The sequence below is a fragment of the Polypterus senegalus genome, chromosome 5 (genome assembly GCF_016835505.1).
Source record: "Polypterus senegalus isolate Bchr_013 chromosome 5, ASM1683550v1, whole genome shotgun sequence".
NCBI lineage: Eukaryota > Metazoa > Chordata > Cladistia > Polypteriformes > Polypteridae > Polypterus > Polypterus senegalus.
Window position 1 is genome coordinate 76,617,870 of NC_053158.1, and position 27,784 is coordinate 76,645,653.

The 27,784-nt window shown below is 38.0% G+C and overlaps 1 protein-coding gene across 1 annotated transcript in view; it reads right to left on the minus strand.

Moving 5' to 3' along the window:
* Positions 1-27,784, minus strand: part of smchd1 (structural maintenance of chromosomes flexible hinge domain containing 1) — a 459,542-nt gene that overhangs the window by 136,262 nt on the left and 295,496 nt on the right. The window contains exons 28-29 of the mRNA XM_039754843.1: positions 19,601-19,719; positions 11,741-11,908 (exon numbers count right to left, since the gene is read on the minus strand). Of these exons, the coding sequence (XP_039610777.1) occupies positions 11,741-11,908; positions 19,601-19,719 (287 nt within the window). The remainder of the gene's footprint in view (positions 1-11,740; positions 11,909-19,600; positions 19,720-27,784) is intronic.

Genomic DNA, 27,784 nt, shown 5'->3' on the forward strand with positions numbered 1-27,784 from the left:
CCATAGACAAGTTTTACGAAGACTTGAACACCATCATCTCCTCCACTCCTACTGCTGACAAACTCATCATTCTCGGAGACTTTAATGCACGTGTCGGCAGTTATAACACCCCCTGGGAAGGGGTGATGGGGAAGCATGGGGTTGGAAAGTGCAACAGCAACGGCCTGCTGCTCCAGACTTGTGTTAAACATGGCCTTCTAATAACAAACACAGTCTTCAACCCCCCCCACATGCAACAAGACATCCTGGATGCACCCCTGCTCAAAACACTGGCATCTAATCGATTACGTCATCGTCAGAAACAAGGACCGTCAGGACGTGAAGGTGACTAAGGCCATGTGTGGAGCTGAATGCTGGACGGATCACCGCCTCATCGTCTCAAAGATGAAAATCCATATCCAACCTAAGAGAAGACCTCAAGCCACTAAAGCTCCGAAACGCCTCAACATCAGCAAGTTGAAGATCCCCGATGTCAGACAGACCTTTGTTGACACCCTGGATGAACGCCTTGCTTCCATCACATTGGATAACCAGGATGCGGAGACGGCGTGGGCCACTCTGAGACGGTGTATAGCACAGCCGCTGAGCGCCTCGGACTCTCTACCAGGAAACACAAGGACTGGTTTGATGAAAACAATACAGCAATCCAACTGCTACTTCAGCAAAAACGCCGGGCATACAAGGCGCTACATGACGATCCAACATCAATAGCAAAGAAAGTAGCACTGAGAAGCACCCGCAGCAATGTCCAGCTGCAACTGCGCCGGATGCAAGACTCCTGGCCGAGTGTGAAAGCTGATGAGATTCAGGGCTTTGCAGACAGGAAAGACAGAAGCCTGAGAGAAATATATGGCCCTACCACCTCAGGAGCTTCCCCTGTTCTCAGTGCAGACGGCTCTACACTCATCACAGACAAGGAAAAAATCTTAGAAAGATGGCAGAACACTTTGCTAGTGTGTTGAATACGCCTTCCGTCATCAACGATGAATTCATTGAAAGACTGCCCCAGGTTCCAGCGAACAAGGCACTGGACACTGTTCCAACGTTGGACAAGATACAGAGAGCCATTTACCAGCTGTCCAGTGGCAAAGCACCTGGCTCCGATATGATTCCTACTGAAATCTACAAAGAGGGTGGACCAGCATTGAAGGATAAGCTGTTGTGTCTAATCCAGATCATCTGGCAGACCAAAATTTTACCACAGGACCTCAAAGACGCTTCCATTATCCACCTGTATAAACGCAAAGGAAACCGCCAGGCCTGCAATAACCACCGCGGAATATCACTACTGTCCATCGCAGGCAAGATATTGGCCCGTGTCCTACAGAACCGCCTGAATGTACATCTTGAGCAAGGTCTCCTATCCGAAAGTCAGTGCGAGTTCCGCAAAGAACGTGGAACTATCGACATGGTGTTTGCTGCAAGGCAGCTCCAAAAGAAATGCCAGGAACAAAATACGGACCTATATTCTACATTTATTGACCAATGTACACTATATTGCCAAAAGTACTGTGACACCCTTCTAAATCATTGAATTCAGGTGTTCCAAACACTTCCATGGCCACAGGCATATTAAATAAAGCACCTAGGAATGCAGACTACTTCTACAAACATTTGTAAAAGAATGGGTGGCTCTCAGGAGCTCAATGAATTCAAGAGTGGTACCGTGATAGGATGCCACCTGTGCAATAAATCCATTCAGGAAATTTCTTTGCTACTAAATATTCCATGGTCAACTGTTGGTGGTATTATAACAAAGTGGAAGCAATTGGGAACAACATTAACACAGCCAAGAAGTGGCAGGCCACGTAAAATCACAGAGTGGGGACAGTGCATGCTGAGGCGCACAGTGTGCAGAAGTCTGCAACTTTCTGCAGAGTCAATAGCTACAGACCTCCAAAAGCTCAAGAACAGTGCGTAGAGAGTGTAATGGGTTTCCATGGACAAGCAGCTGCATCCAAGCCTTATGTCACCAAATGCAATGCAAAGCGTCGGATGCAGTGGTGTAATGCAGTGCAGTGCAGATGTTTCCTCTGGAATGACAAATCACGCAATCCAATGGACGAGTCTGGGTTTCACAATTGCCAGGAGAACGGTACTTGCCAAATTACTGTGCCAAGTGTAAAGTTTGGTGGAGGGGTGATTATGGTGTGGGGTTGTTTTTTCAGGGGTTGGGCTTGGCCCCTTAGTTCCAGTGAAAGGAACTCTTAACGCTTCGGCATACAAAGCCATTTTGGACAATTTCATACTTCCAACAGTTTGGGGATGACCACTTCCTGTCCCAACATGACAGTGCACCAGTGCACAAAGCAAGGCTTATAAAGAAATGGATGAGCGAGTTTGGTGTAGAGGAACTTAACTTGACTGCACAGAGCCCTGTCCTCAACCTGACTGAACACCTCTGGGATGAATTAGAATGGAGACTGCAAGCCAAAATTGGTATCTGACCTCAGAAATACTCTCCTGAAAGAATGGCCAGAAATTCCCATAAACACACTCCTAAACCTTGTGGATAGCCTTCTCACAAAAGTTGAAGCTGTTATTGCTGCAAAGGGTGGGCCAATTCCATATTAAAGCCTATGTATTAAGAATGGGATGTCATTAAAGTTCATGTGTGTGTAAATGCAGGCGTCCCAATACTTTTGGCAATATAGTGTATATGAACGAATAATGCTTCATAAGCAGGCTATTGATATAAGCTAGAAGCTTATTAAATATGTGTTATTCAGTAAAAGACTGAATATTGCTAATCTTTACTGCTGCCAAAAACATAACTTGAATTCTTACATGCTACCTGTCTAATTCCAACAAAAATATTTTGCTTATATGCTGAACTTCACATCACAAGTGCCCTGAAATATGTACTACTCTATTTGACTGAAAACTCCTGAAACGAGGGTGTTACATCCATTAATAATGGAAAAAAGGCACTATATTATGTTATATACTAATTGTTGAGCATTCATAGTCCAAAATTACAAAATGCTCCAAAACCATTAAGTTTTTGAGATCTGACATGATGGCACCTGCATTCCCTCTAAAGTTTTCTTCTGCCAAGTGAACGTTAACCACATATGTGCAGATTTCTAAAGTATTTATTAATTCTGGCCCACAATCAATGACTGTTATTGGGGTTCCATGTGAAGTAGTGAGCGCCTTGATGCATCATTACTTGCTCAACTATTTTTTTTGGAGTACATGCTGCGTGGCAGTTTCAGTGTGTTGTGCGTGGCTTTGGGAGTGAAAGATGAACCATAAATAGTGACATTCTATTAATGCTTGCAGTTAACAAATGCAGCTTCTTTCTTGCTAGCTGCCTTTATTGCAATAGGAGTACAGTACAGGTACTCATCGACTTAATGACCTGTGTGTTTTACGATCATTCAACTTAAAGACTGCTACCGAGTCTCACGGGCAAATGACAGTTTTCGCAACATCAGCTATGTATGCCATGACTCATTAATCTCAGTCTCAGTTTATTACCTGTAGCAGTTTTGAAAACGTTCATTTACATTTGTCTCACAATTAAAGGAAAAAAGCCAATTGATCTCGACACAAAAATTAAGGTGATCAAGCAGCATGAGGGAGGAAAGAGGGTGAATACAATCACTTGTGCCTTAAACACTAGAATTACCAAAGTCTAACCACGCAAGATATAAAGGAAAGCGAGAAGGCTAATGAGAAAGCAACGGCAAAGGCACTTGAGAGACTGAAACAGGAATTAAAACAGGAGATGAAACAGGCCAATGAATGTCTGCGACAGGAAATCCAACAGGCAAATGAAAGGCTGCGTCAAGAGGTCCAACTTGAACTTCGACAGGTGCTGGGCAAAATTGAAGAGCGCATTGAGAAAAACTCGGCTAAACTGAGCACGCTTGCTGATCAATTGGAGCATCTTAGTGAGACATTCACGAATCGGATCGAAATAGCCGAACATCTAGCTTCCAGTGCCGAGGAAAGAGCAGTAAATGCCAGTTCGGAATGTAAAAAACTCGGAGAAAAACTTGGAGACAGACTGGCTGCTTTAGAAGATGGCAGTAGAAGGTATAATGTCAGAATTGAAGGCCTGCCGGAGAATCGAGAAAGTTTAAACCCTGTGAAATTCGCAACTGAACTTTTTTCTAAAATAATCGGGGGCGACTTTAAAGCAGAATCTGAGATAGCAGCGGCTTACAGCGTCGCTGATCAAACACCGTCAGACCCGACCAAGATCTTTTATAGTTCGTTTTGAACGATTATCATTTAAGTTAGAGGTGATGGAACTCCTCAGAAAAAGAGAAAATATTATATATGAAAATTGCCACATTCGTCTTCCCTGACTTCTCTCCAGCAACAGCTATTAAACGCGCAGCCTTCTATAATATTAAACAGCGCTACGGCAAGCCAATGTCAAATACGGCCTCCTGTATCCGGCAAAACTGAAAGTGGAATGGCAGGGTCATTTCTATGTTTTCGCTAGCAAGGAGGAGGCAGAAAATGAGTTAAGAAAGCTGATCCGGGACTATTCTGATACATAATTGTGAGTCATGGCGGTAAATGATAATGCTAGGATTAATAATCTACTGTCTGATCTATTTGTTTTAAAATACGGGTTTTTTATCAGCATATATTCTCATATTCTTATTATTACTTACTTATTATTATTATTACTTAGTATTACTAGGCCGCTAAATGTTTATGTTTTATTGTGCTTAATTACGTTTTCCTCCTCTTTTTTCTTTTCTAATTATTTCATGTGTACCCTAAATGAGACTGTTCAATATCATACCCTTGGTTTACTGTTATTGCTATTACTGCATTAAGACTTGTTATGCTTGTTTTGGACACATCTTTAACACCATCACCTGGGTTTATTATCTGGGGATATCATCTTAATGCACTAAAATTGATGAAGATTATATGTATGTGTATGTATGTATATATATGTATATATGTGTGTATGTATGTGTGTATGTATATATATATATATATATATATATATATATATATATATTCATATATATATTATTCATATATATATATATGTATATATATTCTTTTTTTTTTTTTCTTTTTCTCTTTTAAAGACTATATTGGTAACAGATATCTCTATCTTTTAACCTTAAAGCGCCACTGCATGGGGGCTTGATGTGCTTTGGACGTGCTCTGTCTCTGGGTATGTCAGAGGACTGGGACTGCATGAAGTGGGTTTTAGCCTCACCTGGGGAGGCAAAAAGGGAGGGTGGGGGTTAAGGGGAAGAGAAAGAGAGCAGGCTTGATCTATATCTAATCTATCATCTCAATCTTTATAATTATAACTATCAACGTAATAATAAGCTGCATGGCAACAACTCTTGGGGGAATAGGAAATTAAGACCTAAACTATTTCACTTCCAGTTAAGACTATAATATGACACCAAAAACTCAGAATCAGTGTCTCCATGATGGGACAGTTAACTTCGTAAGCTGGAATGTTAAAGGCCTGAATCACGAATTAAAGAGAAAGAAAGTACTTTCTCACCTAACAGGTCTAAATGCTAAAATAGTATTTTTACAGGAAACCCACTTACTAAGTAAGGATCAGTTCCGGCTGCAAAAGACTGGACTGGCCAAATGTTCCATTCTAGTTTTACAAAGAAAACTAGAGGGGTGGGAATTCTCATACATAGAACAGTACCATTTGTAGCATCAGATGTAGTATTGGATCCTGAAGGGAGATATGTGATGGTCATGGGAGACTTATCTAACTGTAAAATGATTTTGATAAATGTTTATGCACCTAATGTTGATGATAAGGAATTTATACAAAATTTATTTGCATCCATTCCCAATCTGAACACTCATAAACTTATAATGGCTGGGGACTTTAATTGTGTTCTAAATCCACTTTTAGATAAGACTTCCTCCACAGGGGGAACGGCAACTAACACCGCAAAGATAATTACAAAGTTTATAACTGATCACAACTTATCAGATCCCTGGAGGTTTTTAAACCCAAATTCAAGAACATATTCTTTCTACTCACCAGTACATCATTGCTACTCAAGGATTGATTACTTCTTTATAGATAATAACTTCTTGCCTAAGATTAAATCTTGTAAATACGATGCTATTGTTATTTCAGACCATGCTCCGATGATCTTGGAGCTGAAATTACTAAGCCCCATACACTCACCCCAGAGATGCGCTCAATCCGCTTCTATTAGCTGACGAGAATTGTACTGAATTTATATCCAAACAAATTGAATTCTTTCTAGAGACAAATACATCCCCTGAGATCTCTGCAGGAATACTCTGGGAAACTCTTAAGGCCTTCTTAAGAGGACAGATTATCTCATATCTTTCCCACAGAAATAAATCCGCGAAGAAAGTAGCAGAGATAAAAAGCGAAATTACTAAAATAGATGAAGAACATGCCAGACTACCAAGCGAGACTCTACATAAGAGGAGGCAGGCTCTACATTCAGAATTAAACCTCTTGACAACTAAAGAAACCGAACAACTAATTTACAAATCCAGACATCATTATTATGAACATGGAGAGAAAGCTAATAAGCTTTTAGCGCAACAAATTCACAAGCAAGATGTATAACGCAATCTCGTAATTACTAACACTAATGGAGATAAAATCATCGAACACAAAAATATAATGTACACTTTTAGAGACTACTATAAATCCCTATATACTACTGAGTTTAAAGAAGACAATATACAATCTAATGCATTTCTGGATAAATTACAGATACCACAAATTGACGCTTTTAGTGTGGAGGACTCGATAAACCTCTGTCATTATCAGAATTACTGGATGCTATAAAGTCACTCCAAGGTGGAAAAGCAGCAGGCCCTGATGGCTACCCTGCAGAGTTTTACAAGAAATTCTCCGCTCAGCTAGCTCCCTCCTATTAGCAACATTTACAGAAGCCAGAGATAACCAATCTCTTCCACAAACCTTTCGCCAAGCACTAATCACTGTCTTTCCAAAACAAAATAAGGACTTATTACAATGTGCATCATACAGACCAATTTCACTTCTGAATAACGACGTTAAAATACTCTCTAAAATCATAGCTAGAAGGATGGAGAAAGTGCATCCCTCGGTAATATCACAAGACCAAACTGGATTTATTAGGGGCCGACACTTATCTTCAAATCTTGACGCCTGTTTAATGTAATATACTCACCAACTAAATCAAACACCCCAGAAATATTATTATCATTGGATGCAGAAAAAGCATTCGACATGATTGAATGGAAATACCTTTTACTATTTTGGAGAAGTTTGGGTTTGGCCCGAACATTTGTGCATGGATTAAATTACTGTATACTAACCCAGAAGCTTCAGTTTGCATCAATAACATTTGCTCAGACTACTTTAAACTAGAACGTGGCACAAGACAAGGATGCCCTTTGTCACCACTGCTGTTTGCAATTGCCATTGAACCACTGGCAATACATTGTCGAAATACTGATCAGATAAAGGGGATTAGCAGAGAAGGACTGGAACAGAAAATCTCATTATATGCAGATGACATGGTACTGTATATATCGGACCCAGAAAATTCTGTGCCTGCAGTCTTAGCAGCACTCACAGAATTTCAAAAGCTCTCTGGTCTCAGAATTAATCTGAATAAAAGTGTACTCTTTCCGTGAATTCAAGCATATAATATTAGATTAGACACCCTTCCTTTTATCATTGCAGAACAGTTTAAATACCTCGGGTAAACATCACAAGTAAACATAAAGCTCTTTATCAACAAAATTTATGTCTGCATGGAAAAAATTAAACAAGACTTGCATAGATGGTCAACCCTTCATCTCACACTAGCTGGAAGAATTAACACTGTTAAGATGAATATTCTTCCTAAGCTCCTTTTTATATTTCAAAACATACCAATATACATTAATAAATCGTTCTTTAAGCAATTAGATTCAACAATAACCTCATTTATTTGGAATTCTAAACATCCACGCATCAAAAGAGCGACCCTACAAAGACAAAAGGCAGAAGGTGGCATGGCTCTACCTAACTTCCAGTTTTATTACTGGGCAAATATACAGTCGATAAGAACCTGGACACAAATAGAAGAACATACACAGGCATGGACCGCAATAGAAGTAAAATCCTGCAGTACTTCTTTGTATTCCTTGCTTGTGCTCCAATAAACACACGTTATCGGCAATACACTAATAACCCAATTGTGCTCCACTCACTTAGAATCTGGAACCAATGTAGAAAGCATTTTAAGACGGAGAAGCTTCTTTCTGTGGCACCCTGCAAAAGAACCACCTCTTTCAACCCTCACAAACATATGCAGTTTTAATATCTGGAAAAATTTGGAATTAACTTGCTTAGAGATCTTTATATAGACAACGTCTTTGCATCCTATGAACAATTACATTCCAAATTTAACATTCCAGCTACAAATTTCTTTCACTATCTTCAAATCAGGAACTTTGTTAAACAGAACCTTCCAGATTTTCCTCATCTTGCACCCTCATCCACGCTGGAAAAATTATTGCTCAATTTCAAGGAGTTAGACTCCATCTCTACAATATATAAAATCCTTTTACAATCCCTTCCTTTCAAAGATCCAAGAGGACACTGGGAAAATGACCTCTCAATTAATATATCAGAAAAGGAGTGGAAAGTAGCAATGCAGAGAATTCACTCAAGCTCCATATGCAAAGCATACAATTATACAACTCAAAATTATATATCGAGCACATCTGTCTCGACTAAAACTCTCAAAATGTTTCCAGGGCATGATCCAACCTGCGAACGTTGCAACCAAGCCCCAGCCTCACTAGGTCACATGTTCTGGGCCTGCACCAAATTAACATTATTCTGGACAAAAATTTTTAATTACCTCTCAGACAGTCTTGGACTCACAATCCCTCCTAACCCATTAACAGCTGTGTTTGGGGTTCTTCCAGAGGGTCTTAAAGTGGAGAAAGACAAACAAATTGTGATTGCATTCACTACACTGTTGGCACGCAGACTTATTCTGATAAACTGGAAGAACCCAAACTCTCCTCTTTTAAGTCAGTGGGAAACTGATGTGTTATATTATTTAAAATTGGAAAAAATCAAATACTCAGTTAGAGGATCTGTGCAGACTTTTTCAAAACATGGCAGGATCTAATCAGTAATATTTTGAAATGAGTTTATAAAGCACAGAGAAATTGTTGATTTAGGTATTTTTACAAGCCTTAAATTTTACACCTTTGGCTTGCTCTCTCTCTCAAGGGTGGGGATCGATCTGTTCTTAGCATAATTCTTTTTTGTAAAACTTGATTGCTATGTATTGATTGTAATAAAATTAATAAAAAAAAAAAAAAAAAAAAGAATTACCAAAGTCTATGAAAAAACTTGTAAACCCGGCCCACCTTAAATCTGTTCCACATCTCTCCATTCAGTGTCTTTTGCCGTGCAAAAAAATGATATAGAGCAACCAATATGACTTAAGGGACTTGCTATACAGTACAATACACAGGGTCAAGTTTGAATACATATACCAATCTGTCATACGTTCAGATCTACTTACAATGGGTCCACTGAAAGAGAATGTGGTCATAAATCAAAGACTACCAGTAAATTGATCCAATTACATTAAGAAAACTAGAAACTATTGCAATTTGCTTTTTGTTGGCAAATATTTTGTTGACTATATGAAAACTCAAGTGCTCATCAGTCGGTTAATGGCTTCCAGCATAGTGGGCATGATGGAGTTAAGGTATAGTTGTTTTTGAAAGTTTGTGAACCCTTTAGAATTGTCTATATTTCTGCATAAATATGACGTAAAACATCATCAGATTTTCACTCAACTCCTAAAAGTAGAAAAAAAGAAATCAGTTAAACAAATGAGACAAAAATATTATACTTGGTCATTTATTTATTAAGGAAAATGGTCAAATATTACATATTTGTGAGTGGCAAAACTATGTGAACCTTTGCTTTCAGTATCTGGTGTGACAGCAATAACTGCAACTAAACGTTTCCGGTAACTTTTGATCATTCCTGCACACTGGCTTGGAGGAATTTTAGCCCATTCCCCCATACAGAACAGCTTCAACTCTGGGATGTTGGTGGGTTTACTCACATTAACTGCTCGCTTCAGGTCCTTCCACAACATTTCAATTGGATTAAGGTCAGGACTTTGACTTGGCCATTCCAAAACATTAACTTTATTCTTCTTTAACCATTCTTGGGTAGAATGACTTGTGTGCTTAGGGTCGTTGTCTTGCTGCATGACCCACCTTCTCTTGAGATTCAGTTCATGGACAGATGTCCTGACATTTTCCTTTAGAACTGTCTGAAATAATTCAGAATTCATTGTTCCATCACTGAAGGCAAGCGGTTCTTAGCCCAGATGCAGCAAAACAGGCTCAAACCATGATAGTACCACCACCATGTTTCACAGATGGGCAAAGGTTCTTATGCTGGAATGCAGTGTTTTCCTTTCTCCAAACATAACGCTTTTCATTTAAACCAAAAAAATCTATTTTGGTCTCATCTGTCCACAAAACATTCTTCCAATAGCCTTCTGGTTTGTCCACGTGATCTTTAGCAAACTGCAGATGAGCAGCAATGTTTTTTTTTTGGAGAACAGTGGCTTTTTCTTTGCAACCCTGCCATGCACACCATTGTTGTTCAGTGTTCTCTTGATGGTGAACTCATTAACATGAACATTAGCCAATGTGAGAGAGGCCTTCAGTTGCTTAGATGTTACCCTGGGGTCCTTTGTGACCTCGCCGACTATTACACGCCTTGCTTTTGGAGTGATCTTTGTTGGTCAACCACTCCTGGGGAGGGTAACAATGGTCTTGAATTTCCTCCATTTGTACACAATCTGTCAGTTTGTGGATTAGTGGAGTCCAAACTTTTTAGAGATGGTTTTGTAAGCTTTTCCAGCCTGATGAGCATCAACAACTCTTTTTCTGAGGTCCTCAAAAATCTCCTTTGTTCGTGCCATGATACACTTCCACAAACGTGTTGTGAAGAGCAGACTATGATAGATCCCTGTTCTTTAAATTACACAGGGTGCCCACTCACACCTGATTGTCATCCCATTGATTGAAAACACCTGGCTCGAATTTTACCTTCAAACTAACTGCTAATCCTAGAAGTTCACATACTTTTGCCACTCACAAATATCATTTTCCTCAATAAATGACCAAGTATAATATTTTTGTCTCATTTGATTAACTAGTTTCTCTTTATCTACTTTTAGGACCCGAGTGAAAACCTGATGATGTTTTAAGTCATATTTATGTAGAAATATAGAAAATTCTAAAGGGTTCACAAACTTTCAAGCACAACTGTAGGCTGAGACATTCATGACCAATTGGCCAGTTCCCTGACAAGTGACAACAGGTAGCCAATATAAAGTGACAAAAAAACAGAAAAGTTCTTCAGTGCAAAGATGCAGTATTGGCCCTCTTAAAAGATAAAATAAAATACAGTCTGTACATCAAATTCATCACTTTGAGGTGTAATGTGTTTGTCATGTCAATGCACATTTCAACAACAGCTTCTGGTCCTAGGCATTTCAGATTAGGGATACTCAACCTGTACAGTACATATACACACACACAAGGAATACATGCATGAGTAAAGACTCCAATAAACAAACAATATGACTCAGCTTTCAACTTTCAACATAAATACAAAAGACAGCATTACTACATAAGATAGTCATCTAAAATGTAAAAACAAACAAAAAAAAGATCAGAATTAGACATTTATTTCAGACATTACCTCTTCTATATCTGTAGGTTGAACAATCTTTAGTTGAGCTGGAGGTCCTGCAACCAGGTTAATTCGAACATACTCTGCAAACTCTCGCCAAGCGAAACATAATTCTTTGGAACCAGGAGCTGCTGGCAAGAACTTTATCCCTTGAACCAACATCATTTTTGTTTTGTCCTATTAAAAAAGGGAAAAGGTCAGTGAATTATGCAATCACTAAAAAAAAAATGAGTTAAAAAGACTTTTCATAATCAATTACAATGCACCAGAATTACACATTTTTCAGAAAGATTAATAACCTACTTCCATCCATCCATCCATTATCCAACCTGCTATATCCTAACTACAGGGTCCTGGGGTTCTGTTGGAGCCAATCCCAGCCAACACAGGGCGCAAGGCAGGAAACACACTAGGGACAATTTAGAATCATCAATGCACCTAACCTGCATGTCTTTGGACTTTGGGAGGAAACCGGAGCACCTAGAGGACACAAATGCAGACACAGGGAGAACATGCAAACTTCACACTGGGAGGACCCAGGAAGCGAACCTAATAACCTACTTAATCATAATATTTCTTTCCTTTAAATTAGTATTTCTGGCTTTGAAAGAAACAGATATAGAATTTAAATTAATCACAGTTGTTATTTGAGTTAGTTCCTTCCTTAAATCCAATACTATCAATTTAGGCTCTAGTTCCAACAAACCTAAAGTGGATTAAACAAGTTAGAAAATGGACACAAGGAAATATGGAATTGGTTTACCTCAGAGTGAAACCTATTACTAAAATTTGTTAATGCATTCCCTATGAATGAATAAATAAAAGAAAATCTAACATCCATTAAAAGGCATTAAAACAAGAAAAAGGTAAAATAATTGAAAAAAATATACACACCAATTAGCCACAATATTAAAACAAAAGACAGGTAAAGTGAGTAACATTGGTTAATTCATTACAGTGACACCTGTCACAATACTAGCAAGTGAACAGTAATGTTCTTAAAGGTGGTGTTTTGGAAGCATGTAAAATGGGCAAGTGTAAGGATCTGAGTGACTTTGACAAAGGACAACATCTCCAAAACGGCAGGTCATGTGGGGAGTACCTAACAAAAAGAGTAAGGAAGGACAACCTGGGAACCAGTGACAAGGTCTTGGGTACCCAAGGCTCGATGATATGCAATGGGAGTGAGGGCAAGCAAATCTGCTACTACCCCACAAAAGAGCTGCTGTAGCACAAACTGTTCAAAAACTTAATGCTGGCCACGAGAGAAAGGTGTCAGAACACAAAATGCATTGCATATTGCTCCATATGGAGCAGCATATCTGCAGACCACTGCATTGGAGACTTGGCAGAGCATCACTACAGAAGATACTCAGCACCTGGTGAAGTCTGTAAATCACAACGGACATGCAACAAAGTACTACATATGAGTGCTTTAATATACCTACCAATGCTATGTTCCAAACATTATGGTGCCCTGAAACAGGGGACCATGTATAAAAAGCGTTGTAATTTATCTATGCAGTGACCAAAATGCAAACACCATTAACACTAGAATTACCAGATCCTATGAAAAAACTCGTAGATCCGTCCCACCTAAAATCACTTCTCACCTCTACGTCAGCGTCTTTTGTCCTTTAAATCTATACTAATAAAAGGCAAAGCCCTCACTCACTCACTCACTCATCACTAATTCTCCAACTTCCCGTGTGGGTGGAAGGCTGAAATTTGGCAGGTTCATTCCTTACAGCTTCCTTACAAAAGTTGGGCAGGTTTCATTTTGAAATTCTACGCGTAATGGTCATAACTGGAAGCTGTTTTTCTCCATTTACTGTAATGGAGATGAGCTTGAACGCCGTGCGGAGTTTCGTGTGACATCATCACGCCTCCCACGTAATCACGCAGTACATAGAAAATCAGGAAGACCTCCAAAAAGCGCTGAAGAAAACATGCATTATATAATTGAGAAGGCAGCGAAACAATAAGAAGCGAGCGAGTGACATATACAACCATATTGATGAGTTCTGCTACTGAAACAAAGCGATGTAAACCTACACTTTAAATTAAGTTCATAGACAGGCTGCCGCTGGCGTTTGTAATTTAGTGCCTGCCCATATAAGGCCGTCCGTCAGCGGCAATCCAATAGCAAACTCCCACTAAATATTCACGGGTTAAGGACTGTGCTTATGCAGAGGAAGATGAGATGGTCAGCGTGGTGTTTGGCACAAACTCAAGCGAAACTGAGAGAAAGTTTTAAGTGCCAGGACTAAGGTAACATTAAATACAGCCATGGACATAGCACGAGATGGCACCAGCACAACTAAGGAACTTCGATGCATGTACACCGAGCGGCTCCGCGTGAACTGGCGAGTGCACAGATAAAAGCAACAGTTCCAAAGAGCTGAACAAAAACGAATTACACAATTGAAAAGGCAGCAAAAATATGAAGCGTCTGATACATACAAGCATATTCATAAATGCAGCTACTGTGGAAACAAAGCACACGGTGGAAAAAGTCAATGTCCGCTAAAGGAAGACAGTGTTAAAAAAAACCCGTGCATGCAGTGTGTCAGGTCTCGGATAAAGAAGAAGCGAGCTGTTTATTGATGCAGTAAGAAACGAATCGATGAATGAAACCTGTCATCTTTACAACGATTGACAAACACGGAATGTAACTTGAACACAACACATCCTACAAATCTGAACCTGATTGAAAGAAAAATGATAATCAAATCATTGATGACAGCAACACTCAGTAACACTCACAAAACAAATACTGTATATTGACAGTCATGTTACGTTATTTTTAAAATGTTCCCTTTTCTTTTCTAGCTTTTTAACATACTACTTCTCCGCTGCGATACTGCGGGTATATATATATGTATATATATATCCCAGATCTACATACTCGAATAATGGATACTTTATTAAGCCATCAATGATTGTTTTGGTAAAGCCATACTCAGTGTATTCATTAGATGAGCGGTAAAAAAGTAAGAGCGAGGGGAGGATGACTTATTGAGGCATGCAGGCTGTAGTCTTGGCGTCAACTCTATCTGAATTGCGATCACATTTGAAAAATATATCTTTTCAAGTTCTATTTAGTCCATATGTGTCAAACTCAAGGGCCTTGGGCCACATCCGGGCGTGTAATTATATCCAGCCAGCGAGATCATTTTATATACTGTATTATTGTTATTAATGGCCCGGGTATATGAAGCGCTGGTAACACAATAAACTACAGATCCCATAATGCAGCGCTTCAGCTGCCTTGCCGAACACTTACCGAGTTAATCAAGTCTAGCTTATGATGCTGCAAGTTATTGCGAAGCTAGCTCACACGATGCTGAAGAGAAAAGTTGATTCTGAAAATAGAGCCTTTAAAAACCGATGGGAGGCTGAGTATATGTTTACTGAACCCGTGTGTCTCATTTGTGGAGCTAATGTGGCTGTAATTACAGAATTTAATCCAAGACGGCACTATGAGACAAAACATCAGGGAGTTCTGTGTTGTGGAGATTCTCAGGATGGATTGCAGGTGCTCATCAGTGAGGCTGAAAGACCTGAATGCAATGCAGAAGAATTAAATAAGAATCTGACACTTCAGCGGACGTTTTTACCCGTGCACAATCACAAAGTGATTTCAAGTGAAGTTGCTTTTATGGGAGACACAAATGCACCAGTGCAACTTTCCCTGTTGCCAAGTAATGTTAAACCAAGTCGTCACTACGGTGTCCCCAAATACGCACTTTGCTGATAAACCGAAGCGCACTGAGTTTGCGGCGCGCTTTGGTGACTTTGAAGAACAAAAAGTCCGTCTACATGCGGCTCGAACCTTGTGCATGTTTGGTAGCACATATCTGTGTGAGAAGCTCTTCTCAGTGATAAAGAATAACAAAACAGCACACAGGAGTAGCCTCACTGATGAGCACCTGCAATCCATCCTGAGAATCTCCACAACACAGAACCTCACACCAAACATAAACGAACCTGTTGCCAAAATAAGATGCCAGGCGTCCAGCTCTAAAATGACATATGAGCAAAGACAACTTAATGATTTGATTTGTTATTGCTGAAAGGAACACATTTTATTTATATTTCTAGGTTTTGTTATGCAGCATGTTCATATTTGAATTTGTATAATTTTGAAAGGATATATTTTTATGGAGAGCAAAATCTTTTGGGATATTTAAAATCTAAGTTTATTTTTATATAAATTTACATAAGAGTAAAGAAATTTGAATGTTTGTTCTTTTAAGTTATTTAAGGTTTGAGTTGATTTATTCACGAATAATATTCCTGTCTGTTTTACCATTCCTACCAAAGATATTTCTGTCGACTAAATAAAAATTCCTTCTATTTAAAATTTAAATAGAACTTGAACAAATACTGATAGTTCATAATATCCACGCAGACTTGCGTAAGAGTGGAGTTATCCGTTTTAACAAGCAGCGTATTGCACTAATACGAAATAGCTGTGTGTGTATATATGTAGATATGTATGTGTATGTATATATATATATGTTTATATATGTGTGTGTGTATGTATACATATATATATATATATATATGTGTGTGTGTATATATGTGTTTGTATGTATGTATGTGTATATGTATAGATATGTATATATATGTGTTTGTGTGTGTGTGTGTGTGTGTGTATATATATATATATATATATATATATATATATATATATATATATATATGACAGCAACACTCATCACTCACAACAGTGACAAAACAATTACATTGACAATCATGTTACGTTATTTTCAATATGTTTCCTTTTCTTTTTAATTGCTTCTTCAACACACTACTTCTCCGCTGCGAAGCGCGGGTATTTTGCTAGTGTGTTAATAAGCAGCAAACAGCAAGCAGCCTACTATCACATCCTCCTACACCGCACAGTTTACTCAGCTCAAGTCTGTTTACCTGTGTGTTAATTGCTTGGAGTTGTATAGAATGAGAAGTTAAGCAAAATGACATCTTTTATGAATACTATATCGTTATTTGGAACATATGCATTTTATATGTGTTCCGTGTCTACAACAATCTATGTACAGTAAACACATCATTAAAACAGAACTTTTTTCAGCTTTTAGTAATAATTGACAAAATGTAGATATGAAGTGTATGTGTTAAGCCTGATTTCCAAATATCAAATAAACACTTTCACAAAAGGTACAAATATAACAGAACAGGTGCACTTTTATTCAAAAATATAACTGCAGAAAATATAACTCGCAATAAAAGGCACTATATGATAGGCAGACAGGGAAGCTGCTATATAATAATAAAATTACTGTTATTACTGTATAGATAGACAGGTAGTTCAGGCAGGGTAAAGAAAACAACACAACACAAAATATATATAAATATATATTAATAGTAATAACAGCTTTAAAGTACCGTAATATTAATGGAGTACTTACCAAACTGTCATTTAAGTAAATTAGCTCTAACTTTCATAAATACCAAAATATAATTCAGGGTTTAAATTTTAATACGTGAAAGACATGGGGATCCCCTAAGCATAACAACAGGGGGATGTTTTAAACTTCGGAGAATTTCACTTGATTTATCTTACCATGTGCACATTCTGAATTTATTCTTAAATTTTGTCTCAGAAACTGAAAAACACTGATAGATCGATAGATACTTTATTAATCCCAAGAGGAAATTCACATACTCCAGCAGCAGCATACTGATAAAAAAACAATATTACATTTTTTTTTTTTAAATTGATCGATTTGTATGGAATGATTACAATAAAATTAATTTAAAAAAAAAAAAAAATTAAGAGTGATAAAAACGCAAGTATAACAGACAATAACTTTGTATAATGTTAATGTTTAACCCCGGGTGGAATTGAAGAGTTGCATAGTGTGGGGGAGGACCGATCTCCTCAGTGGAGCAGGACAGTGACAGCATTCTGTCTGTCTGGAGATGATACTTTTTAGTGGATGCAGTGGATTCTCCAGGATTGACAGGAGACTGCTCAATGTCCATCGTTCTGCCACGGATGTCAAACTGTTCAGCTCCATGTCTACAATAGAGCCTGCCTTCCTCACCAGTTTGCCTAGGTGTGACGCATCCCTCTTCTTTATGCTGCCTCCCCAACACACCACCGCGTAGAAGAAGGCACTCACCACAACCGTCTGATAGAACGTGTGCAGCATCTTATTGTAGATGTTGAAAGACGCCAGCCTTCTAAGGAAGTATAGCCGGCTCTGTCCTCTCTTGCACAGAGCATCAGTATTGGCAGTCCAGTCCAATTTATCATCCAGCTGCACTCCCAGGTATTTATAGGTCTGCACCATCTGCATACAGTCAACTCTGATGATCACGGGGTCCATGAAGGGCCTGGGCCTCCTAAAATCCACCACCAGCTCCTTGTTTCGGCTGGTGTTCAGTTGCAGGTGGTTTGAATTGCACCATTTAACAAAGTCCTTGATTAGGTTCCTATACTCCTCCTCCTGCCCACTCCTGATGCAGCCCACGATAAGCAGTGTCACATTTGTACGTCTGAGTTGTATTGGAAGTCCACTGTATATAGGCTGAACAGGACCGGAGAAAGTACAGTCCCCTGCGGCGCTCCTGTGTTGCGGACCACAATGTCAGACCTGCAGTTCCTGAGACACACATACTGAGGTATGTCTGTAAGATAGCCCACTATCCATGCCACCAGGTATGAATCTACTCCCATCTCTGTGAGCTTGTCTCTAAGGAGCTGAGGTTGGGTGGTGTTGAAGGGGCTAGAGAAGTCCAGAAACATAATAAGGGATCAATGTAGCACATAGATGATGGCATCATTCGATCCCACCTTCTCCTGGTATGTGAACTGCAGAGGGTCGAGGGCGTGGCGGACCTGTGGCCTCAGGTGGTGAAGCAGCAGCCGCTTCATAGTCTCCATCACATGTGACGACAGAGCGACAGGCCGGAAGTCATTCAGCTCACTAGGACACAATACCTTTGGTAATAGTAATACTCAAGTAATACTAAAGTAATACCAATACTAAAAAAATAATTCAAACATTATATCTTTACTGTTGGATTAGTGAATTCAAAGATAATTCAGGATATTCTCATTTCAATAAACTGTTTATAGCGTGCTTTTAAAATTTTGTTAGTCGGAGAATCACTCTGTTAGGATGGTAATATTTGCCATTCTAAGATTTATAGTTGCATCATTAGCTGGTTAAAAGTAACTTACAGTAATATTTAACTGACTCAAGTTTCAAATGTCACAAGGTCCTGTTGCTGTAATTGTACAAATCTGTTGTTCCTTTTTAACATTTATTCAAACTTTAAGGTTTTCTGTATAAAATTACCTTGTCAATTCTAAATTATACTCCATTACTTCAGATCTCTTGTAAAAAAGACTTTGTTGTGCTGTTTCCAAAGTTTCTTATATGAGTGATCCAACTTTTCCATTGCTTATCTTGTGTACAAATTCAGAATTAGAAAATGAATTGGACTAATGTTATCTGTAGTCAACTATTCTTAACCAAATATACGGTGTGCTCTTACTACCTTTGTCTCATTTTGTCTTCAAAACCTAATGAGTGATATCAATTTAATGTTTTCATATTCAGTAATTAACTAAGCAGTTCTGCACATAACAGCTGAATATTATCTCACACCAAATTAAGTAAGCAGGAATTAAATTATATTAAAATGAAAACAATGATCTTCTCTTTTTTTTTTTTAGGTTTTTATGTCACCCCATAGCCCTTAACATTTTTCTTGGTGAGCACTGCCCCTTCATTATATTCTGAAATTGTAGACATGCAAATCAAACAAATAAAAAGTTCTGTTCGATATATTACACTGTCAATTCCAGAATGAGATGCTAATTAATATTACCTGCCATGAAACCTTCAAAGTTGATTTATCAAGTCCTTCCGAAGAGATTCCCAAAGAGTTTATCGAAGAGGCTGTCAGTGATTGAATTGTATTACCAAACTGATCAGTAACTTCTAAATCTGGGGGGAAATAAATAAAAGCATTGTTTAGTAAAATATGTATTTATAGTATGTCATCTATACGAATGTGTATATGAAGCCATAAGGTGAAAAAAATATTGGAGGTTCACATCTCACAAGGGCAACATGATAGATCTTATTTATGTGAAACAACCTCATACGCACAAGATAATGGTCTGGATTATCAAACGTTTTAAAGTGAAAAACGCTTGAAAGAGTGGCACTGGCTCTCTCGAAATGACTGACATGTGAATGTACGTGAGAATTGATGTAAGCCCTAATCGCCTTCAGGAGGTGGCAAAAAAGTTGAATCTATAAGGGGGCTTTGCTTTATAAGAGAGCAGGAACTGTGTCTGACAAAAGCATTAAAACGAACGAGAGGTGAAAGTACCATGTGTCTTTGAATATGGTTGAGAGAAGGGCGCGACTTAAAAACTAATGGACAAAGTCTCGTCTCGTGGGACTTGAAAAGATCTCTTGAAAAAAACTGTCTCGTCACAGGATTTTTTTTATATAATAGAGAGATATGATTCTGACTAGGGCCATCAGATTGAACATCACTATTCAAATATAATTATAAATTCATTAAAAAAAGGCTTTAATTTATAGGCAAAAGCTAACACTTGATTGTCAAAGAATGGTTGCTTGTTTTACCCAGATTATTTTGACATCATGTTACTCCAGTAATGCTATGCAAAGCTGCAGTATTTTCCTGATCTGTTTTTCACACTTCAAAGAGCTACCTTTTCACAATTTTGAATGGTTAGCTTGTCATCTTTATTAGTAAAACTTACAGCCAGACCTTCACAACATATTTTTTAATACCATTACCCTGCACTTTGATCTACAAACAGCGATTTTTCAAAACACTTCTCCTATGGTCTGAAAGTATTGTTTTGCATCTTTTATCCCATTTTAGCTTAAACCTGAGATTGTTAACTGTTTATTGTTAAAACCTTCTAATTAAAGCAAATGGAAAAAAACCGTGATAATTCTGATTTTCCTTTTATTATAACACTAGCAAAATACCATCGCTTCGCAGCTGAGAAATAGTGTTAATGAAGTAATGAAAAAGAAAATGAAACATTTTAAAAATAACGTAACATGATTGTCAATGTAATTGTTTTGTCACTGTTATGAGTGTTGCTGTCGTATATATATATATATATTATATATATATATTATATATATATATATATACACACATCCACATATATATAAATATATATCTATCTATCTACATATATCTACATATATACACACATTCATATATATATATATACATATATATATATACACACACATAAACATATATATATATACACATATACACATATACATACATATCTACATATACACATATATGAAAACAGAATACAATGATTTGCAAATCCTTTTCAACCTATATTCAATTGAATACACTACGAAGACAAGATATCATATGTTCAAACTTATAAACTTTATTGTTGTTTTGCAAATCTTCACTCATTTTGAATTTGATGCCTGCAACACGTTCCAAAAAAACTGGGACAGGGGCAGCAAAAGACTTTGAGGAATGTTTAAACGGTGCATCCCCAAAAGGCTCAGTTGTTCACAAGCAAGGATGGGCGAGGTTCACCACTTTGTGAACAACTGCGTGGGCAAATTAGTCCAGCAGTTTAAGAACAATGTTTCTCAGCGCATACAATTGCAAGGAATCTAGGGATTTCATCATCTACTGTCTATAATATTATCAAAAGATTCAGAGAAGCTGGAGAAATCTCTGCACATAAGTGGCAAGGCCGAATACCAACACTGGATGCCCGTGACCTTCGATCCCTCAGGCAGCACTGCATTAAAAACTGACATCATTCTGTAAAGGATATTACCACGTGAGCTCAGGAATACTTCAGAAAACCATTGGCAGTTAACACAGTTCATTGCTACATCTACAAGTGCAAGTTAAAACTCTACCATGCAAGCGAAAGCCATATACCAACAACAACCAGAAATGCTGGCTGGCTCTGGGCCTGAGCTCATCTGAGACGGACTGGCAAAGTGGAAAAGTGTGCTGAGGTCTGATGAGTCCACATTTCAAATTGTTTTGGAAATCATGGACATAAGTGTCCTCGGGCAAAAGAGGAAAAGGACCATCCGGATTGTTATCAGCGCAAAGTTCAAAAGCCAGCATCTGTGATAGTATGGGGGTGTGTTAGTGCCCATGGCATGGTAAGTTGCACATCTGTGAAGGCACCATCAATGCTGAAAGGTACATACAGGTTTTGGAGCAACAAATGGTGCCATCCAAGCGATGTATTTTTTCAGGGGCGTCCTGCTTATTTTAGCAGGACAATGCAAAGCTACATTCTGCATGTGTTACAACAGCGTGGATTCATAGTAAAAGAGTGCGGGTACTAGACTGGCCTGCCTGCAGTCCAGACCTGTCTCCCATTGAAAATGTGTGGCGCATTATAGCAAAATATGACAACGGAGATCCTGGACTGTTGAGCAACTGAAGTTGTACATCAAGCAAGAATGGGAAAGAATTCCACTTACACAGCTTCAACATTTAGTTTCCTCAGTTCCCAAATGCTTATTGAGTGCTGTTAAAAGGAAAGGTGATATAACACAGTGGTAAACATGCCCCTGTCTCAACTTTTTTGGAACGTGTTGCAGACATCAAATTCAAAATGAGTGAAGATTTGCAAAAAACAATAAAGTTTGTCAGTTTGAACATTCAGATATCTTGTCTTTGTAGTGTATTCAATTGAATATAGGTTGAAAAGATTTGCAAATCATTGTATTCTGTTTTTATTTACGTTTTACACAATGTCCCAACTTCACTGGAATTGGGGTTGTATATATATATATATATATATATATATATATATATATATATATACACATCTATACTAATAAAAAGCAAAGCCCTCACTGACTGACTGACTCACTCATCAATAATTCTCCAACTTCCAGCATTATGTAGAAGGCTGAAATTTGGCAGGCTCATTCCTTACAGCTTACTTACAAAGGTTGGGCAGGTTTCATTTCAAATTCTACGTGTAATGGTCATAACTGGAACGTAATTTCATCCATATACTGTAACAGACTGCAGCTTGATAGCCGTGGGAGGCGGAGTTTCGTATTAAAGCATTTAATCAATCACATTTCAGCCATCATTTGTTGCCAGGCAGAGAGGCTTTCACAATCCATTGTGCAGGCACTCTAACACAGAATAAATGTCGATTAACCTTTTGCTTCAACCAATCAGATTTTGAGTTGGTGTCAGTAGGGCCCTCTAGGCATACAGTACTCGAATAATGGATACTTTATTAAGCCATCAATGATTGTTTTGGTAAAGCCATACTCAGTGTATTCATTAGATGAGCGGTAAAAAGTAAGAGCGAGGGAGGATGACTTATTGAGGCATGCAGGCTGTAGTCTTGCGTCAACTCTATCTGAATTGCGATCACATTTGAAAAATATATCTTTTCAAGTTCTATTTAGTCCATATGTGTCAAACTCAAGGGCGGGCCACATCCGGCCAGTGTAATTATATCCAGCCAGCGAGATCATTTTATATACTGTATTATTGTTATTAATGGCCCGGGTATATGAAGCGCTGGTAAAACAATAAACTACAGATCCCATAATGCAGCGCTTCAGCTGCCTTGCCGAACACTTACCGAGTTAATCAAGTCTAGCTTATGATGCTGCAAGTTATTGCGGCTAGCTCACCGATGCTGAAGAGAAAAGTTGATTCTGAAAATAGAGCCTTTAAAACCGATGGGAGGCTGAGTATATGTTTACTGAACCCGTGTGTCTCATTTGTGGAGCTAATGTGGCTGTAATTACAGAATTTAATCAAGGCGGCACTATGAGACAAAACATCAGGGAGTTCTGTGTTGTGGAGATTCTCAGGATGGATTGCAGGTGCTCATCAGTGAGGCTGAAAGACCTGAATGCAATGCAGAAGAATTAAATAAGAATCTGACACTTCAGCGGACGTTTTTACCCGTGCACAATCACAAAGTGATTTCAAGTGAAGTTGCTTTTATGGGAGACACAAATGCACCAGTGCAACTTTCCCTGTTGCCAAGTAATGTTAAACCAAGTCGTCACTACGGTGTCCCCAAATACGCACTTTGCTGATAAACCGAGCACTGAGTTTGCACGGCGCTTTGGTGACTTTGAAGAACAAAAAAAGTCCGTCTACATGCGGCTCGAACCTTGTGCATGTTTGGTAGCACATATCTGTGTGAGAAGCTCTTCTCAGTGATAAAGAATAACAAAACAGCACACAGGAGTCGCCTCACTGATGAGCACCTGCAATCCATCCTGAGAATCTCCACAACACAGAACCTCACACCAAACATAAACGAACCTGTTGCCAAAATAGATGCCAGGCGTCCAGCTCTAAAATGACATATGAGCAAAGACAACTTAATGATTTGATTTGTTATTGCTGAAAGGAACACATTTTATTTATATTTCTAGGTTTTGTTATGCAGCATGTTCATATTTGAATTTGTATAATTTTGAAAGGATATATTTTTATGGAGAGCAAAATCTTTTGGGATATTTAAAATCTAAGTTTATTTTTTATATAAATTTACATAAGAGTAAAGAAATTTGAATGTTTGTTCTTTTAAGTTATTTAAGGTTTGAGTTGATTTATTCACGAATAATATTCCTGTCTGTTTTTACCATTCCTACCAAAGATATTTCTGTCGACTAAATAAAAATTCCTTCTATTTAAAATTTAAATAGAACTTGAACAAATATGATAGTTCATAATATCCACGCAGACTTGCGTAAGAGTGGGAGTTATCCGTTTTAACAAGCAGCGTATTGCACTAATACGAAATAGCTGTGTGTGTATATATGTAGATATGTATGTGTATGTATATATATATATGTTTATATATGTGTGTGTGTATGTATACATATATATATATATATGTGTGTGTGTATATATGTGTTTGTATGTATGTATGTGTATATGTATAGATATGTATATATATGTGTTTGTGTGTGTGTGTGTGTGTGTGTGTATATATATATATATATATATATATATATATATATATATATATATATATGACAGCAACACTCATCACTCACAACAGTGACAAAACAATTACATTGACAATCATGTTACGTTATTTTCAATATGTTTCCTTTTCTTTTTAATTGCTTCTTCAACACACTACTTCTCCGCTGCGAAGCGCGGGTATTTTGCTAGTGTGTTAATAAGCAGCAAACAGCAAGCAGCCTACTATCACATCCTCCTACACCGCACAGTTTACTCAGCTCAAGTCTGTTTACCTGTGTGTTAATTGCTTGGAGTTGTATAGAATGAGAAGTTAAGCAAAATGACATCTTTTATGAATACTATATCGTTATTTGGAACATATGCATTTTATATGTGTTCCGTGTCTACAACAATCTATGTACAGTAAACACATCATTAAAACAGAACTTTTTTCAGCTTTTAGTAATAATTGACAAAATGTAGATATGAAGTGTATGTGTTAAGCCTGATTTCCAAATATCAAATAAACACTTTCACAAAAGGTACAAATATAACAGAACAGGTGCACTTTTATTCAAAAATATAACTGCAGAAAATATAACTCGCAATAAAAGGCACTATATGATAGGCAGACAGGGAAGCTGCTATATAATAATAAAATTACTGTTATTACTGTATAGATAGACAGGTAGTTCAGGCAGGGTAAAGAAAACAACACAACACAAAATATATATAAATATATATTAATAGTAATAACAGCTTTAAAAGTACCGTAATATTAATGGAGTACTTACCAAACTGTCATTTAAGTAAATTAGCTCTAACTTTCATAAATACCAAAATATAATTCAGGGTTTAAATTTTAATACGTGAAAGACATGGGGATCCCCTAAGCATAACAACAGGGGGATGTTTTAAACTTCGGAGAATTTCACTTGATTTATCTTACCATGTGCACATTCTGAATTTATTCTTAAATTTTGTCTCAGAAACTGAAAAACACTGATAGATCGATAGATACTTTATTAATCCCAAGAGGAAATTCACATACTCCAGCAGCAGCATACTGATAAAAAAACAATATTACATTTTTTTTTTTTAAATTGATCGATTTGTATGGAATGATTACAATAAAATTAATTTAAAAAAAAAAAATTAAGAGTGATAAAAGCATAAGTATAACAGACAATAACTTTGTATAATGTTAATGTTTAACCCGGGTGGAATTGAAGAGTTGCATAGTGTGGGGGAGGACCGATCTCCTCAGTGGAGCAGGACAGTGACAGCATTCTGTCTGTCTGGAGATGATACTTTTTAGTGGATGCAGTGGATTCTCCAGGATTGACAGGAGACTGCTCAATGTCCATCGTTCTACCCACGGATGTCAAACTGTTCAGCTCCATGTCTACAATAGAGCCTGCCTTCCTCACCAGTTTGCCTAGGTGTGACGCATCCCTCTTCTTTATGCTGCCTCCCCAACACACCACCGCGTAGAAGAAGGCACTCACCACAACCGTCTGATAGAGCGTGTGCAGCATCTTATTGTAGATGTTGAAAGGCGCCAGCCTTCTAAGGAAGTATAGCCGGCTCTGTCCTCTCTTGCACAGAGCATCAGTATTGGCAGTCAGTCCAATTTATCATCCAGCTGCACTCCCAGGTATTTATAGGTCTGCACCATCTGCATACAGTCAACTCTGATGATCACGGGGTCCATGAAGGGCCTGGGCCTCCTAAAATCCACCACCAGCTCCTTGTTTGGCTGGTGTTCAGTTACAGGTGGTTTGAATTGCACCATTTAACAAAGTCCTTGATTAGGTTCCTATACTCCTCCTCCTGCCCACTCCTGATGCAGCCCACGATAAGCAGTGTCACATTTGTACGTCTGAGTTGTATTGGAAGTCCACTGTATATAGGCTGAACAGGACCGGAGAAAGTACAGTTCCCTGCGGCGCTCCTGTGTTGCGGACCACAATGTCAGACCTGCAGTTCCTGAGACACACATACTGAGGTATGTCTGTAAGATAGCCCACTATCCATGCCACCAGGTATGAATCTACTCCCATCTCTGTGAGCTTGTCTCTAAGGAGCTGAGGTTGGGTGGTGTTGAAGGGGCTAGAGAGTCCAGAAACATAATAAGGGATCAATGTAGCACATAGATGATGGCATCATTCGATCCCACCTTCTCCTGGTATGTGAACTGCAGAGGGTCGAGGGCGTGGCGGACCTGTGGCCTCAGGTGGTGAAGCAGCAGCCGCTTCATAGTCTCCATCACATGTGGCGACAGAGCGACAGGCCGGAAGTCATTCAGCTCACTAGGACACAATACCTTTGGTAATAGTAATACTCAAGTAATACTAAAGTAATACCAATACTAAAAAAATAATTCAAACATTATATCTTTACTGTTGGATTAGTGAATTCAAAGATAATTCAGGATATTCTCATTTCAATAAACTGTTTATAGCGTGCTTTAAAATTTTGTTAGTCGGAGAATCACTCTGTTAGGATGGTAATATTTGCCATTCTAAGATTTATAGTTGCATCATTAGCTGGTTAAAAGTAACTTACAGTAATATTTAACTGACTCAAGTTTCAAATGTCACAAGGTCCTGTTGCTGTAATTGTACAAATCTGTTGTTCCTTTTTAACATTTATTCAAACTTTAAGGTTTTCTGTATAAAATTACCTTGTCAATTCTAAATTATACTCCATTACTTCAGATCTCTTGTAAAAAAGACTTTGTTGTGCTGTTTCCAAAGTTTCTTATATGAGTGATCCAACTTTTCCATTGCTTATCTTGTGTACAAATTCAGAATTAGAAAATGAATTGGACTAATGTTATCTGTAGTCAACTATTCTTAACCAAATATACGGTGTGCTCTTACTACCTTTGTCTCATTTTGTCTTCAAAACCTAATGAGTGATATCAATTTAATGTTTTCATATTCAGTAATTAACTAAGCAGTTCTGCACATAACAGCTGAATATTATCTCACACCAAATTAAGTAAGCAGGAATTAAATTATATTAAAATGAAAACAATGATCTTCT